The sequence below is a fragment of the Oreochromis niloticus genome, linkage group LG4 (assembly GCF_001858045.2).
Source record: "Oreochromis niloticus isolate F11D_XX linkage group LG4, O_niloticus_UMD_NMBU, whole genome shotgun sequence".
NCBI classification, from domain to species: Eukaryota; Metazoa; Chordata; class Actinopteri; order Cichliformes; family Cichlidae; genus Oreochromis; species Oreochromis niloticus.
This window is the reverse complement of record NC_031969.2, coordinates 32,735,688-32,753,680: the sequence shown is the minus strand read 5'-3', so window position 1 is coordinate 32,753,680 and position 17,993 is coordinate 32,735,688. Positions and strand designations below refer to the sequence as shown.

The window sequence follows — 17,993 nt, the reverse complement described above, 5'->3', positions numbered from 1 at the left end:
GTGAGAACAATTGTGGATACTCATGAGTTCACATTTGTCCAGGTTCAGGCGTAGTCCAGAAGCATCAGAAAAGATCTTTATTGTATCTAAGGCCAATGGAATTTGTTCTTTATTTTTTAGAAAGATTGTTGTATCATCGGCAAGCTGACTTATTATTAATTTGTGGTTATTTATGTCTAATCCTTCAATGTTTGAATTTATGACAGTAATAGCAAAAATGATGCATCATCTCAACGTGTTTCTGAAATGTGATTTCTTATAACACAAAATAGTAGTATATTAATCAAGCCATGCAATAACAACATGTGCCGGAACATGCAAAACAGTGCAAAAGTAACATGCCGAAACTGTTCAGACAGTGAATGGACTGATTTTTATATAGCGCTTTTCTACTCTCCCAGATTACTCAAAGTGCCAACTTGATACCAGATCCTGGCCAGACCTGCTTGCTATGTGGGCACTAACACACACACAGACACAGTTACTTTACCAACTGACCCCTGACCCCTGAGCTCCTAAGTGTCCCTCAAACCTCATACTCCTCTACTTCACTGTCACTCCCTGAAAGCTCTCTGTCCTCACTTTCTGAGGACAGAAAGTGCACATTCCCTTGGTTTCCTTGCATAAAAGGTATTTACATCCATGTCCTGTAATTATGGGTAGATTGTAAAGTAAAAAGCATTGACTATGATCATATAAATGCACACAAACACATCTCTACACACATATGCAAATGCACTATATTGCCTGAAAAAAATTGGGCTAACTGCGCAGTGTTGCCTTGAGGCAACGAATGAAAATTAACAGTTTTACTATATAAATAAATTTTAAAAAGTAGAAAAAACAATCAAATATGCTTCTTAACATATTCATGCACATACAAGTATTTTTTTAATATACATTTATTTCACTATAAACATGTAAAATAGTGATCTTTATCTTGTCTCCGAATGGAGATGTCTCTCATGTACTGCAGCTTGCAGAAAGGGGTCCTGCCCCCCCCCCCCAAATATAAGTCACACCACCTTCAACTCATCATTTTATTGGAAAGAGATGTGCCTGGTAGCATTATTTGAAAAAAAAAAGTTGGTTTTTTTTGAAGGGCCAGTGTAAGGCATGAAAATGTGGTTTGTTGCCTCAGGGCAACGCTATGCAGTAGAGGGTTAATAGTAATAGTAGTAAAACAGTATCATTTTAATAACAACAATAATAAAAATAATTTTTAATCACTTTTTTCATTTTCTTCAGAAGGAAAGTCAGTGAATTTATGATGACGGCAAAAACAGTAATGACAAACCTAGTTTGAGAATTGTTTGGGGTGTTTCTCTGTCCTTTAGATCTCACTGCGAAAGAAGAATCCATAAAAGCGGCCATCACTGCATTGAACATGCATGGGTAAAGGACCAAGTGCCTTTATTTGGATAGTGGCAGACCTGTGAGAGCAAATAAACTACATTCAGTTTCATCAGTGAAATTTTTTATTATGAAAATACAGTAAATATATTTTATTTAGTTTCCATCTAACAGTCCAGGAGTAAAAGGCAGGCCTGCACTTGAGGATCACTTTCCTGAGAGAAACTGTAAAAGTAAACCCGTCTGTTTTCATCACCGTGGCAACATGTTTCCACAGAAACAAGCTTCATCATCACTGGTAAGTAACTACAGAGCAGGTGTGATTCCTGCTGTAATGATCGAGCACATCTCCTTCAGTTTTCTGTATCAGAGAGCGTCCTGTGTGGTGACTGTGCTGAGGTGACCACACTTGTGATGTTGCTGCATGTTTACTGTCAACAGGAAGAAACAGGCAGTTTGTTTCCTGTTTGTTTGTCGGGGTTGCCGTGGTCGTGTCTCGGTCAGCGGTCTGGGAACTTGGACTTGAGTCATTCTGTTGTTCCGAGTTTTTATTCTTGTTTCTTACTTCTTTATCGTCCTGTTTCTTAGTTCTTGTGACGCCATCTTTGCTTCCTGTTTTTACTGTGTGATCTTTCCAGAGATGCGTTTCAGGTTTAGGGTTACGTTTCGGTTTATTCTTTATCGTTTCCTTGTGTATTCCTCCCTTCTTTCCCGTCTGTTTTCACTGTTCCCTCTCCCCAAGACTTTTATTGTTTTAGTCTTTTACTGTTTTACTTTTGGATATTTGACCTTTTGTTTCCTGGTTCTGGATGAAGCATCTTTCTGTTTTGTTGGGCCTGTTGAGTTTGACTTTTTAAGAAAACAGGAAGTTAAATGTGCACTTAAAAGAAAAAGAGACACACATACACACACACACACACACAAACTGATGCCCTTTGTTTGACTGATTAGATATTTGTCACTGAGCAGTTGAACAGCTGTGTGTGTAACAGAGTGGCAGGGTGTGTGAATTGATGCGATTGTGATTAGATGATTGGTTCATACCTGTGATTATGTTTACCTTTTGTCATTCTAAGTGTAGATGAATGAATTTTTACGTGTTATCAGTGAAGTATTGTTGATGCTCAAAGAAGCAGGTCTGTTGATTTCTGTACAAACACAGTGAAAAGCTGTCGTTACACCTGAGCCTGACAGAGCTGCAGAGGTCTGACTGCACTGTGACCGATTCACAGGACGAGATGATGGACAGCTTCAGCCCGGCTTCAGCCCGCTGCGGTCCTCGCTGCCAACATAAACCTCAGCGCTTCAGACTGAGACCCATGCATCAGAGCACCCTGAGCCTGGGCGACACGCCGCCCTGCTACACCACCACCCACACCCAGGTCAGCCCCCAGTGTGGGGTCTCCTCCATACAGTCGCTGTTCATGTGGCTCATCACACATCCACAGTCTCTAAAGTTCACATCTGATTAGTCAAGCATCTCTACCTTCTTAGATTTTATGTTTTCACTAAAAATAGAATACAAGTTCTAATGGTTTTCATTTTACACGTCAGTAATGTGTAAGTGTAAACCACCTACAAATCCAGCTCTCAGGTACGATTCCAGCCCTTCCCTCTCCTCTTCTCCTGGGCAGAGTTATTCCGGCAGGTCGGCCGATGGACGTCCTCTCGTCTTCCGCCTCAGAGACCCCGGCTTCCCCTCGCAGCACTGGAGCCAGCTGGATCTCCGTGACAACACCATGCCGCCGCAAAGTGTGTTGCAGTCACACAGCAAAGAGGTGCACGTGCTCCAGCACGTGACTCGGGTGAGGCGGAAACACGTCTATTAGAGTCATGAAATATTATGACTATATATTAAGGACAGAACCAGCTTCTGCTTCTCTCCAGAGAGTTGACCCAAAGTTGGAAAACTGGGCTCGGTATGACAGCAGCAGAGCCATCAGAGAGCTCATCAACCATCATCAGCATCATCCATCCGAGCGCCGGAGCACCTACAGGACGGAGCACACGAGCCCGGAGTTCGACGGCTCGTCACTGCAGGCCAGCGGCCGACAGACGCAGTGGCACCAACACGACATCCTGACAGGTAACACTCACAGATCGTGTCCTTGTGGTCACAGTAATAACAGACTGCGCAGCAAAGGTCACTGTGGTCACCGTCTCTGTGAGGACTGCACTCAGCCACAGTAATACCATAAAAATTATATCGGTTTCTTAACAGGCAATGCAAATTGTTTTAGCAATTTTGCTTTGTACAGAAAATTGATCATGACTTTTAACTATATAAAATTTAATAATAATACCGTTATACTTAAATCATCTGCAGATGTTGGGAAGTCATTAACATACAACACTAAGGTAAAGACTATTTATTTTTAAATATACAACTTTACCTCATTTCATTATTATTATTATTTGTTATTATTTTTGTATAAACTCTGCTTCGACTCAATATTAAGATCGCAGACAGATTACTTTTATTTTGAAAGAGTTGTTCCTGGTCATTCACTGCCCTCTTGTGGCCACAATGTCAAACTGCAGCAAAAACAGAATATCAGGATAATTAACCTCTGCTGTGTACAACATAATAAAAACTACCAACAGTAATAACTGTGCATACCATATGACGACTTACCCACAGTAATAATACTTTTAAAGTATTCCACAGAGGAATAAACAGATTTTTACAGTTACAGTTTTGCTGTTTGGACATCTATTTCCTGTCTGCAGGTGAACCAAAGCAGGTGATTGGGCCAGGGAAGTCCAGCAGACGGTCCAGAGATCAGCAGCTGTGGGCGACCAGACGCTGGGAGACGGACTGTACTGCATTCAGACTCTACTGACAGGAAGTAACGCCACAGGAAACCTCCATTAAATGTACAAACCCTGTCAGGACTCTTCTGTGGTCTGCCGATGCTTCTCAGAGCATTCCTATATGATGCAGGAACGATGTTTCTCCTCCAGGACTCAGTGAATATAAACAAGTAAACTTTAACTGAAGGGGCTCAGATGGGCAGGAAAACACAGAAATACTAAAATCCAAAGTCCACGGGAGGCTCCAGCAGGGAGTCGGCCGCCAACTTTACAGCATAAATAAACACCTTTACAGCCGGACAGGTGAGACACAGGTGGCTGTAGCTGCTAGCATTTTTATATCATCATCTGACCAATAATATGGCTGCTGTAAGGTACTAACAGATGGTCCAAGAAATGTTGGTGAAATTCTGGATGTTACGTGTCTGTGTGATGCAGCCGTACAGTGTGTGGCGATTGCTAAGTTATCAGCTAATGCTATCACCCTCTCATCCAAATATCACTACTGGAACCCAAACTTCTAGGGGCCACAGCAAGTCCTAACCCACGAATGAAAGCCCCCCGCCCAGTTTAACTAACAGTGTAAATAAAAGCTTAGAATCAGAGAGAAAACGTCCCGGAGGTCCAGAAATAATCAATCCTGTACTCCCACTGTGGTCCAATAACATGCCATCCAGCTCCAGACATGATCTGTGGGTCGGATCACTGTGGAGCTGTGAGGTGTTTGGGCTCTTCGTCCTGCTGCAGCACGAATCTCATTTCCTTTATCCAGACATAAAGCAGAGAATACAACGCATTTTCACTCACACACCTAGAGCGTCCTCAGCTGTTGCCCGTACAGCCCGACTGTGATGGGTAGTCACATGACTGGGGCTGCACAGGTAAGGACAGTGCAGGTCTGGAAGGACGGCAGGGGTCACACACATGAAGGCCAAGAAACAATCTCATTTAAATCACTTTATTCGTGTGTAAAGATCTCCAATAAACACAAATAATGAAATGAGTTGAAATATCAGAAATAAGGAGACTGAGGAGGAACGAACACATAAATAACAAGAAAAGGACAGACGGGGACAGAGAAGAGAGGGCGGGGCCTATTTACAGAGACGCCCCACGTCACAGACAGACTGTGGGGTGTCATCCAAGCACTAACAGAGTCCAGCTAGCAGCGGTACAGCAGTAGGCCTGTCTCTACAAACAGTTTCAGCTCCGCTTCAAATCCAGTTTTGTTTTCAGCACTAAATTCAAACACAAGTGAAGCAGATGAAGCACAAAAAAGGTAAAAAGACCTGCTCGCATGTTTAAATGCCCCCCCCCCCAAAAAAAAAAATCATTGCTGTCTGAGAGGTTAAAATGAGGCAGCAATGCTACACAAACTGCTCAGTAGTCTAAGTAGAGGGAATGGCTTTAAAAGCATCGACGCCTTCAAACGAAGCACAGCTGATCTAAGAAACAGAAGGATGATGTTTGACTGGGACATTTCCACATGTGATCACCTTCATTTGGTGGCTGCATGCATGGCAGGTTAATTCAAAAGCAAAATAAAACCTTGTGTGTGATGAGGTTTAAATGTGTGTGTGAGAAATGAAACTGTGTGAAAATCAAAAAGTGCAGAGACCCGGGCAGCAGGAGGACTTTTTAAACTCCCCTGCTCCTTTTTCTTCACTTTCCTCCACTTTTCCATCGTCCTGTTGCGTCTTCTCGTCTCGCAGAGATTCCCCTCTTCACCGCGAACGCTCGTCTACTCGTTCTTCTTCTCCTTTTGCTTCATCAGTTTGTTGATCTCCCTCTTGGCCATTCCGGCGTACTTCGTGATGATGCCGTGCTGGTTCAGGCCGGGCAGCAGCAGCAGGAAGCTCACTGCAACGAGAAGAACACAAAAGTGTGCAAAGATTTTAAATCGGACGCTTTGAGCGCTGAAATGTTTACAGACAGTACCTGAAGCTGCTTCAGACATCAGCATGTGTTTGACCTGCTGCTGCCCGTGTGTGTCTGAAACCACCGTTTCCCGGTGTGAGATGAGTGAAATACATCCAAGCCTGACTGTCCCTAAACTGTCTGAAGGTCAAAGGTGAGAGTGGCTTCAGTCTCGTTTTCTTACTCGCCAATAATCCGTAAAACAAATTCACATCACTGACTCCATCCACGTCCTTCCTCTAGGAGCTCGCCACTTAGCAGTCATAGTAAAACACCTGCAGGCTCTTATTTACAAACATCGTTTAAACTAACAAATAAAAAGCTGCGCTCTTAAACTGCCACCAGGGGGCAGCGCCTGTGATCGAGGAGGGAAGAAAAGCTCATGGTTGTGAGGTCAAATTAATGAAATGGTTAATTTTGCACGCGCTCGGTCTAACGACCAGAGAGGATTATCTGGGATGATCAGGCGGCACACGCGTCTGGTTTCAATCCACCAGGATCGCTCGCATGGACAGACTGATGGACGACTTCAGCGTGGCTGCGTCGAGCTTTCCAACCACCAATCACAGCAGTGATAAACTGACTGCTTGTCGATGGTTTTAGGTTCTGCTGCATTCTGCAGTGAAGACTGACGGATATCAAAAATACTTTCACTCTGTCAGATCAGCCTTTCCCTTCACAGCCGGCGTCGGGTGAACCTGCTTCAGTTTTCACGGCTCACTTGGCATCACTCCCCATGTTCATGTCAGAACAATCAGTGACTCGTTCACAGCTTTCACTCAGCTCTCTGAGCAGTGACTCACTGACGCCACACAGCCCGAGGAACATCAGCCACTAATTTAAGAAAAAAAGCAAGGAGCCACCGCTTTACTCCACCCACTCCTGACAGATGAGGTCTTCACATGAAAGCAGCTGCTTAACCAGGCGAGCCTGAAGAGCAACCAGATTAAAACCCAGAGTCACATGACCTCTGACCGCCTTTCTGCTCGGTTTCTATCAGAGGAACACTCGACATGTCTCAGCTTATGTAAGTGGGGATTAGCCCACTCACAGCTCACCAGACCTGCTGATCTAACCCCCCCCCCCCCCCTCTCCCCCCTCGCCTGCCGCTCGGCAGCTGTAAGACGTGTTCGTCCTCTGCAGCGTTGAGACATGGTTTCAGGTTTTACTGTACGTTTCTGTAAAGACTTCCACAATCAGCCCCATTAATGATAAATCCCCCTGATCGGCTGCTGCTGTAATGCTGACTCAGTGCCTGCTAACCACATGCACAGCTTCAAACACGCAAAAACCTGCCACAGATCAAAGATAAAAATCAGTCTGAAGCACGATTTGGTGGGAAACACCATCAGCCATTAAATTAACTTAAACACAGAAGCATTTAAAACTGCTGATGAACACGAGCGGCTCTTTCTCTTCAGTCACGTATGAGTTTCTGTCTGCAGAAAATGCATGAAAGGCTGAACTTCCACATTCAGCAAAAGCAGTTTTAAAGATAAACCCGAGAGCAGAGACGAGCATTTAAGATTTCTCATTTTAATCCCAACACTCTGCGAGCCTCAGGCCTTTGATTCAAACTCCATTTTAAGTTAAACTTAAAACCCAAATCTGTCTTAAAACAGAATGAAGGTGGGCGGGGTCTGCAGTCACGCCTTTAGCAAGGACTCAAAGACTCGGTCACTTCAGCCTGTGTGTGTGAAGAATTACACTGAGACGTTTTAGGACATAAATCATTGTGTTCTGGAGCGACAGAGCAGAGGAAGCCAAACCAAGAGGTGAACACAAGTCTCCCAGTGTGAACTGTCGGGGTTTCCACCCAAATACTACAGAAGTGAAAAAATTAAAAAAGGCCAAAAAAAACAAAAACAGACAGTCCTCAGGCTCCAACACAGGAAAAATAAAACAAAACATAACTGTGTTGAACATGACATTTTATTTTGAAAAGGAGAAGAGTGCAACGCCTTCAAAGGTGGCCTGCATCATCCAAACAAGTTTCCAGCTGAGCCCGGCTCACCCTCAGCTTGCTCTCCTACATCGTCTCTATCAGAAACCCCTGAAGCCACGTCGGAGTTTGTTTTTCACCTTATGTGGAGTTTGTGCAAACTTGTGTTCAGATGTTGGGAGTAAAAAGCATCTAATGCACAACAACAAGCTGTGAAGAGCACAGAGTGGTATTGAAGTATGTTTACAGTGAGACCCAATTACTGATACAAAGCCCAAACCTGACGGCACATGAGGAACGAGTGCTTTACCTTTACCCGGTGTGACTCACAGGTAGTCACACCGGGCCTGCACCGCTCACCCAGACTCAAAACGTTTGTCTAACCATATTATTAACAGTGAGTTCACAGCTCAACAATTTAAGACATGAAGGAGCGTGTGATTGGACAGCAGCCAGCAGGAGAGAGTGCAGGAAGGAAACCCACAAAGATATGAGTGAAACATGGCTGATAACAGTGGCGACAAACAAAACAGTCTTTTTGTAGTCAAGTGAAAGTATACTCACCGATCAGGTACGTCAGGAACAGGTTGTGCACCTGCTGTCCGATCCAGGCCACAGCCAGCAGGCTGCTGATCACTGAGGCAAAGTACTGTGGAGATCAGGAGGTCAGGTTACATTCAGCTCAATTTCATTAGCAGGTCATTATTCAGAAGGAAGAGACAGAATGGCCACTGAATGAAAATGAGTCAAACAGGCTGTGAAAAACTGTTATGGCCGCCTGTAACCCAGTTTGAGGTCTGCTAAGTGGAGCAGCAAAGTCAGATCAGCTGATATTTTTATCTGGAGCACAGAGAGAGCTCCCTGTTGTAATAAAACTTCCATTTACTGCAGCTCTGCAGCTTTTTCAGTTCATTCAGGTTCCCTGTAGCTCAGGGCAAGTTAGACTTTAACTCTGCTCAAACCAAAAGCAAAGGTCACGGACTGTTTTTGGACTAAACGCTTGCCTTCAGCAGCCAATCAGATACAGCCCCTTCACTGTGCACGCTAACCTAGCCTACAAAGATCAGCTTATCAGAACTTTGTGCAAATGTGATTCATTTTGGCGTCTGGGAACATCGTGGGAAGTTTTGTGCCTCTTCTTCACTGACTGCAACACAGTCAAACACTTCCAACTACAAACACACAGCATGGCTCAGACCAGCAAGAGGCAACTGACTGTAACTCTGCACTAAAACTATTATAGTGAGATGTTTAGTTGCAACATCAGATGCAGGATTAGGATTTTATGTCTTAAAAATGCTGCTTTTTCGAGGGGTTGGGATCAAAGTGAAAGCTCTGAGCGTACCATTTTGGGTTTTTCCTCCTTGAGGGTGCAGAGGCGCTTCCACCACCCCACGATGCGGCGCTGAGTCTTCACCAGGTTCCCGCAGATCTCGTGGAAACGCTGCTGCTGCTCGGTGGTCCTGCGGGAGCAGAATTCAGGGCGTTATGGACAATGAGAAAACCACTCAAGGGTCCTGGCTGCAGAGTTTCTGCTGAGTTAAAGCTCAGGTCTGAAGAATGGTTTTCACCAACATTTCCTAATCTCACCATCAAGAGGAAGCCAGTGAGTCACACACAGCTGCCCCCAACACTTAGCTCTATTTAAACCAGTGAGAGTGAGGAAAAACAGTGTTGTTGCATTAATGTTTTTAATGTGACCTAATAAATGTCCCATCTTTCAACATCTAAGCTCCATTAGAGCTGAAACGATCAGCTGACTCACAGATGATCAGCTGTGGCAGGCATAAATATTTCAGATCAAAAAAATTCAATATCAGCTTCTCAGCATATTTTAACTTCTGCAGTCAAAAGAAAGCCTCCTCCCTTCCTGCTTTAGAAAATCCAAACTACAACAGGAGGAGGTCCACCTAACCTTCACCTGTCACCAGGTAACAGCACTGAGTTGCGGTTGCTTAGTGACCCAGCTGACTGTAACTTGTTCTGCTCTGAGCTTAAGCAGAACCAGAACCAAGAACCTGATCAGGGGAAGAACTGGGTCTATTAAACACAAGCTACCAGCTGGATAAGAGGCAGGAGAATAGAATCCTCCATTTATAAAAGTGTACCCACAAAAACATTTACAGAGGAGAGGTGCTGCCCATCGACATCACTACAGGTACAATGTAAACTCTGCACGGGGCTTCTCGCAGCACAAACCAGCTCTGCTTTAAGTTCAGTTTCAAACTTTCTGGAGTTCAGTAGGACAAATAAACAAAATCACCCTCGGGTGGAGGTTTCACTGTTTGGGAATCACCCAACAACAAACTCTCTGCCCATAATTTGCCTCACAACCAATAAACTGGAACACCCCATCCCACGCTGCACTGCTGTGAAGGCTAAAGAGATCAAACAGTGAAGGACAAGAGGGGACAGCTGGGAAGAGTGACCTCCATTTTCTGCTTCGCCATCGCTCCCTATTTCAGTCCTTGTTGTCGAGGAGCCAAACGGGGACCGTGACCGGCTTCGTGTTACAGACTCGCACAGATACGCCAGCTTTCTGCAGTCTCAGTGAGATCAAAGGACATTTGTCAGGCTCTGCAGACGAATAGCTGCTCATCCCGAGGCTGTAACTAAAAATGTAAACAGGCTTTTTAATCTCCGTACATAAACCAAGCGCCCAGCACAAGATTAAAAACAAGTGAAAAGCTCATAAAAACTGTACATCATCACCCAGAGGCTGCGTTGAGTGTGCAGCAGTGCAGGTCACGCTCTGCTGATGCAGGCTTTTATATCAGCTGGAGGATGATGTCCAGCACACCGTGCCAACTGAAGGCTGTTATCCTATCCTGTCCTGGGTGTCTGGTTGTCACCATCCAGCACAAACAGCTGAATCAACGGGCTGCTCGCCGAGTACTGGCTAATGTCGTAGCTTTGTGAAGCCGTGGGACAGTCTGTCATTAAGAGTCGCCGCCACATTTACCTCAAACTGAAAATGAAACGCCTCTGTGGCTGCAGGTCTCTAATAATCTAGTTTGTTATATTTTACTAACAAACAAAGAGGATGAGAGGACCTCAGGTCCAGCTCAGCCAACAGGCTTTACAACTCGTCTTAACCAACTAACTCTCCAGGTGCATCATCCAGGTGCGCCGCCCTCTCATTATGAAGGCGTGACAATTTTACACTGAGTCAGTTCTGTAGAGGCTTTCAAAACCATCGGTTTCCCTACACGTGCGCTTTTTGTTGGGCAGGTTGAGTGGACTTACTGATGACCATCCTGCGAAAACGTACTAGGATGATCAAAACTTCAGCTTGGACCCATTTTCATGTAAATAATCGTAAATAAAAACAAAACCCGTGTGAGGCATGAACTGTTTCTGGCTTCTAAAGCAGGGCAGGCCAGACCACCACTTCTCCAGTTTGGTTTTTTAAACCACACACCTTCCTTTTCCTCGCTCCGCTCACCTTTCCCCTTCAGCTTCACGTTGCCTGAGAATTTATTAGCTTCCTCCTCAGTGGACTGTTTAACTGGGTATCATCCAGTTAGACCATGACATGTTTTGTGCTCACTCACACAGCTGTTCTCGTGACAGCATCTGAGGTCACCCTCTCTGCTGCTTCCTCACTTCTGACTTGCAGAAAAAAGGATCAAAGACACAGAAACAAACTCATATGAAGCTGCATCGCTCATAGTTAAGGAGGTGGAACGATCCCCCAGCATGCACAGTTCTATCCTCCTGCTGAAGTCTGTTGAACGTTGCAATAGGGCTGCTCGATTATGGCAAAAATGATAATCACGATTATTTTCACTGAAACTGAGATCTCGATTATTTGACGATATTTATTTAACAATAACAATGTATTGAATAATGGCTTTAAAGATTGTCAAAAAATAATATAAAATAGTGTGCAAATACTGATTACAGTGGAAATGTTTGCAATATAAAAAATAAATGAAAAATGTAAACATCTATGTTTAGTGAACTTCAAAATACTGCACAATATTTGATCCACGTCTGACTCCGCGAACCCGTAATGTTTCCACACCACTGAAGTCGTTTCACCTCTTTTCAACCAACGGCATTCTTTCTTCAGCAGCCATTATCCTCTCCTCTCCAAATAACTTCTGCTTAGCTTTCCGAGCTTCCCTGGGGTCCTCTTAATTGTTGTGACGCGTGTTCGAAACGCAGAGAGGTGCGCTCGATTTGCCACAGGGAGCAGCTCGAGAGTAAAGCAGGAGGGAGGTGCTAATAATCGGCTCAGTCATTTTTAATGATCGTTGAAAGCCCAGATCGTAATTTACATTAAAATTTGATTAATTGAGCAGCCCTACGTTGCAATATTTAAAAGACTGAAATAAAAATATAAACTAGACCATTTTGATTTATTTATGATCAAGTAATGAGACCTAAGAAAAAAACAAACATTTTTTTAAATCTTTCCTCCTCTGAAGAGAAACTCGAGGATGGACTGAACTGTGGCTTTGGATGAACTAAGATTAAGTTTTGTTTGTGCAATCAACCTAAAGTCCAGGTTAAGACCAGGCTTAGTAAAGACCAGCTGGTTCAACCGGCTCAGTGAATTTCAAAATGTTGCCTTAAACTTCCAACTCTGGAAAGTTTCACAATTCAGTTTTCGTCAAAGACCAAAGCTGGAGGTCATCTCTGAAACTCGGACACCATTTCAAGATGAATGCATGACTCATCCTGCTGTTCAGCTTCCCATAAAGAGTGTGTGATGTGACCGACTGACAAAACAGGAAAACCTGTCTTCATTGGGCCAAAGCAAATATGACCGAGCTCTCACCACTTATTGGAGCCAAACACTCGGGGGGCGAGGGTCGGCACCAAATAGTCAGCCAGGCAGAGCAGCATGACGGTGCAGGACAGGCCGGTCAGCACTGATGGGTCCAAGTAGTAGATGAGCCTGGAGGACGAACACAAAACAGGCAGAACGGGTTTGAACATTTCATCGTTTAAAATCACGCCTTTATTTTTATTTTGTTACAATTTGGGGATATCTGCTCATGAACGCTGGAGCTGCAGTTTTACAAAGCACCTGCAGCTGAAAGACATGAACACTGAGGGTGTGTGAAACAAGCAGGAAGGCATCAGAAACAGTGCAGCAGTGTTCTAGTCTGGATTCACCTTCAGTAGATTTCAGGAATCGCTAATAACGGCCCAACCTAAGCTCATTTAGCAGAATCTGCATTGTTTTGCTTTGTGTTTCAACAGTGTGGAAAAGATTAACATTAATCTGAGTGTTCTGACAACCAGCTGGAAAACTGTAATTAGGACACTGGTTTTACATCACTGTAGGCTTATATTACTTGTCACAGGCCTGCTGATCATCTTAATTAGTAATAAGTCAAAACTCAATGCCAGAATCAGCCTGCCAAAGCCTCCATTTCACCCCGAGGGACGGTTACACTGCTGTTCTTTCTGTGGTGACGCCTGCTTTACTAACCAAGAGCACAAGTGTCTGAAAGAGAGTTGTGCGACTTGTCAAGTTTAACAGACAAAATTATTGTCATTTTGGATTTCTTCGGTTCATCGATCTAAAAACAACTGAGGCTGTTGGTTAGCAGTTTTGTAATTGCAGTGCCGGGTGGCGCTCCTCTGACAACATCATGGTCTGAGCTTGAACACTACAATAAACAGTTAAAATGTCTACCGTGGTTTTTCTAGTGGTTTTAATAAGAGCCAGAGTGTGCGTGTGTGTGTGCGCGTGTGTTGACCACAAGCAGCACACTGAAAGTGGACCTGTATTAGCTCTGCACCCTGCTCACTCATGGTTGTAATTATACGACTCATTTACGTTTACAAAAGCAGACAAAACTCCAAAGCTAACTCAGTTCAACAGAGCAAACATAGAAATGGCTGCTGTGCACCACTAACACGTTACACATCCTAAATTACACCATTTAGAGCTGCTGCGCAATTCTAGCAGTATGTTAGCAGACAGGAAGGCCTCTGTGCAGTACAGACAGATGAAGGATGAAAAACGAGGGGAGATACTCCAAGAGAGGAGATTTCACCTGGAGACAGAATCACCTGTACACAACAGTTGTAAGAAAAAGTGACATTACAACCAACCCAAAAACAGAAAAGACTTACAGTTATGATGTGATTATAGCCCTATGTCAAATACTTAAAGTAGTTTTTGAATAATTTATACTCCTGACAGAAGAAGGTAAAACTACATAAAGACCCACTTAAACAAAATATACTACAAAAAAAATAAATCCATGGAATCCACCAGAATCGTAAAATACTGTGATGCAAATCTTTGGTCAACCAACCATCAGACTGCTGATTAAATCAGGAAGATAGCTGACCAAAGACATAACACTGTGTGCTGTTAGCTTTACTGGGGGTTTCAGAATAAACCTCTCTATACTGGAAGAAACAAATATGAGAAATGCTACAGTGGTTTACTTTGCTCAGCCCATCTGAGTTCAAACCAGGCTGCTTTTAGTCGCTGGCAGATGTAAAATATAAAAATTTAATATAAGCCTCTCCCTGCTCTCAGATAGCCATCACTGCTGAGAGGAAGGAAACGTGTGGTGCCAGCTGTGTAGCGCACACTCTGTAGCAGACTCACAGGAAGAGCACGGTGGTCGCACCCATCAGCGCTCCGGGGAACCAGGGCTTCTCCCAGCGCAGGACCTGATCCCCAGCCAGGATCACCTCTCGCCAGCACTGCAGCTGCTCCTCCAGCTGGGCCGTCTCCTGGGCCTGAACACACAAACATTTACACATTACCTAACTGACCATCAAACTGTGTGATATCAGTGTGATCTGAGAGGAGCGTGTACTCAGGAGGGCAGTCTCTCCAGGAGTTAGTATAAAGGTGACAGTACTGTGCTGCCTCTGGAAGAGCGGCTAGCACCTTTGAAGTCATATGATGTGGGTTTATCCTGCTGTGTTTCATACACAGAGCAACTGAATGTAACGATACTCGTTTATATGGCTCTCAGTTTGTGTGTTTTGTGGCCTAGAAGTCTATTTGAGAAGCAAATTAATAAACAGGGTGTGTGTCTTTGGTGATAAGACGGCGCAGTGACAGAGCACTACACGTAGAAATAACCGGGGACAAACACAGGCTGTCAAACCACGTCGAATGAGCGTGTGATGACTCGATCTCAGTTTTTTTTTAAAAGCTTTAAAATGATTTCTGCGTTAGGGCGAGGCAGCAGCTCCACAAAAAGGAAGCGTCCCCGCTACTGAAGCTAAAATAAGCATGCTAACTAGTCAGCTAGCTAAGGTTAGCTGCGGTCAGCGGCAGCACGGACGGATAAGCGATCGGGGTTAAATCGCTTAGCTTAGACTTCTCAGCTGCCCGCATGTGTAAAGTTCACACTATTTACACAAATCTCTAAACAGCGCAGTAGTGTTAGCGCCGTCAGATTAGCAGCGACGGGTAAGGCTAACGCTCCTGCTGCAAACACGCCTACATCGAACACGAGCCTTTAAATTCGCCATTGTGGGTTTTAAAAATGCTTCATACTTACCATCAAGTTCATGCTTTTGTTGTCTCCTTCCGCCATTATCGCTAAACTGAGCGGTCTACTTTCTAATGTGGAGTTCTTTTAAGAGTTTTCGGAGAAACGACCCACAGAAGGACAGCACCCTCCGCTCCCGTTAGCTTCAGCGCCACTAACGGTCGAGCCGAGGCAGGATGTTTTTAACTGAAAAACATACGTCACACCTGTCCATAGAGGCACTCTGGGTAATGGAGTTCCAATATTGATCCTTGCCTGTCGAAAACATCTTTTTTTTTTTTTTTTTACATAATCTTTTATTCACAATCATAAATTTTATCAAGATAAAATAAAAAATGACAATGAATATATTCAAAAATTATTTATTATTCTTTAAACTTCCCATATTCATAAGAACAAATTAATATAACTACAAAGAAGTGTTAGCTAATTAGCTAAAGCGAAAGATTAATACATTAATAATAATTTAATAAGATACAATCTGATATGAAATCCAAGAGAGTTAAAGCATACTTTTAAATTAAAAATATTAAGTTACTGCATAATAGAGCATATACGTAACAGAGTACACCATTTCAAATTTAACAACAAAAAATAGAATTTAAAATGTAACGCAGCATTTTAAATTCATTTTAAATGAACAACAGCTAAACACATTAAGAAAAAGGAAGCATTACAGGAGCTTATTTTAATTTGGCATTTTAAGAATAAAGTTAAATCCCATTTTTAAAGAGGAAAAAAGAAAGAAAACTTTGAGAAAATATCAAAAAAAATTATAAGTTTCTCTTTACTTTTATTGAAAAAAGCGTTACAGAAATGATGTCACCATTAAAATTAAAGGCATGCTCATTTTTGCGCTTTACTGACACTTTCTGCTGAGAAAATACACGTTTTTTATTGCATTTTATTACAGTTTAAAGTTTGTAATGAAGTATCTGCAGCGCGTTAACACAGTCCAAAAGCCATTAAACAGCCCCCTCTACAGGATAAAGATCATTTTTAAATTCCACATCCACCTCGGTCTTCTGGGACAAGTAGAAACTTGAAATGTTATCAGGTTAATGAAAACTACCATTTATTTTAATTTGGGAGATTTTATAAATTAAAAAGAAATCAGTATTGTAAAATGAAAGGAAACTAGTTCACTACAGGAAGGTCTTGCTTTGTTTCTTCACGTGATAATCCAGCTTCTTTACATCCTCTGCTGTGACCTCTATCTCTACGCCTTGGTGTTGTACCTACATTATCATAATAATGTTGATCAACATTGCAACTAATGAATCATGTTGTTGTCATAGTTTTGCAATATGATAGGATTTTTTTTTAAATTCCTTTGTTTATATAAAACTTTCTTCTGGAACAAATGGTCTGCAGTCCAAGTGTTTTTATACAATTTATACAATACAATAAATATATGATCAATTCTGGTTTAGTGTTAGCCACCGTCATTTAATGCTAACTGCACGCTCAGACAACATCACTGGTCAGTTGTGACGCTGATCTTGGACCACCATCGTTATGATGATGTAGGAACAACGCCAAGATGTCAGATCATGCTACTGTTACGTCCGTCTCCCTCATTCACACACGTGTAAAGCATTCCTCCCTACTCTCACTACAAATCACAATGTTGTCTGTAAACATCATAGTCCATGACCCTGTGATCTCCCCCACCTTGAATCTCATGCCTGCACACCTCAGGACCCCTCATCACTGTCCTCGTTCATCCTCTTAACATGTCACATAGACATAGACAGCATGAAAATAATTTATTCCAGCCTTGTGTTAAGACAGAAGGAAGGGGGAGTAACAGAACTGTATTGAACATTTTAAAAAGGAGAGAGATGCAGCTTGTCTTCTGTTTTTGGCACTCAAAGGACACAAACCTAGTTAGGCCTATAAGAAATTATGTTCTCAATACATTTCTCCTCATATTTTTGTAAATTCTTCATAAAATAAACTCATGTTCTGATCTATATATAAATAATGTCAAAGAGATTTGACATCCCAGGCTCATCTTTACCAAAAAGTGGAGTAAAAGGACTTAACATCCAGCTCCTTTATTGTTAAAGACACACTGAGTTTTAAAACAGAGTACATGATTTTGAAACAGTTAATGATTTATAATTATAATCAGAAAATAATCAAGTATAAGTCTGATCAATATAATGAATGAGAACTGTAGTTTGAGTTTAGCGTAATAACGTCCCTTACAATCCAAATTTCAGTTTTTGAGATGCCTGATTTTTTTCACCCAGATTCCAGGAGCATTGTTATGACTATGATGTATCCTTGACTCAGTGTGTATGTGTGTGTGTGTGTGTGTGGGAGAGAGAGAGAGAGAGCACAGTGGATAGAGTGTGCGTGTAAAAGAGTGAAATGTGACTCCGGCCCATCATCATGCATGATTCTGAACAAAACAAGTGATACTGAGTATACTGTGAGTCACAAATGCCGAGTCATGCAGAGAAAAAGTATTCCTA

General features: G+C 42.9%; 2 protein-coding genes across 5 annotated transcripts; one reads left to right on the top strand and one right to left on the bottom strand.

Moving 5' to 3' along the window:
• The first annotated feature begins 1,355 nt into the window (after positions 1 to 1,355).
• LOC100698127 (uncharacterized) lies at positions 1,356 to 5,784 on the top strand. Of its 4 annotated transcripts, XM_003442469.4 has the most exons (6): positions 1,356 to 1,435; positions 1,514 to 1,651; positions 2,586 to 2,735; positions 2,988 to 3,158; positions 3,241 to 3,439; positions 4,084 to 5,784. In XM_003442469.4, exons 2-6 carry the CDS (start codon positions 1,619 to 1,621, stop codon positions 4,194 to 4,196), a joined length of 666 nt encoding a protein of 221 aa, XP_003442517.2. In that variant the 5' UTR covers positions 1,356 to 1,435; positions 1,514 to 1,618; the 3' UTR covers positions 4,197 to 5,784. The 4 variants fall into 4 exon arrangements, with proteins under 4 accessions (XP_003442517.2, XP_013125292.1, XP_013125293.1 ...); XM_013269838.3 differs by lacking the exons at positions 1,356 to 1,435; positions 1,514 to 1,651 and adding an exon at positions 1,662 to 1,752 and having other exon boundaries at positions 2,516 to 2,735; XM_013269839.3 differs by lacking the exons at positions 1,356 to 1,435; positions 1,514 to 1,651 and adding an exon at positions 1,663 to 1,752.
• On the bottom strand, positions 5,112 to 15,685 carry arl6ip1 (ARL6 interacting reticulophagy regulator 1). Its single transcript, XM_003442571.5, has 6 exons — positions 15,520 to 15,685; positions 14,610 to 14,743; positions 12,813 to 12,932; positions 9,372 to 9,489; positions 8,591 to 8,675; positions 5,112 to 6,027 (listed from the first exon to the last, which is right to left on the bottom strand). The coding sequence occupies exons 1-6, from the start codon at positions 15,553 to 15,555 to the stop codon at positions 5,909 to 5,911; spliced, it is 612 nt and encodes a 203-aa protein (XP_003442619.1). The 5' UTR covers positions 15,556 to 15,685; the 3' UTR covers positions 5,112 to 5,908.
• Positions 15,686 to 17,993: the final 2,308 nt, after the last annotated feature.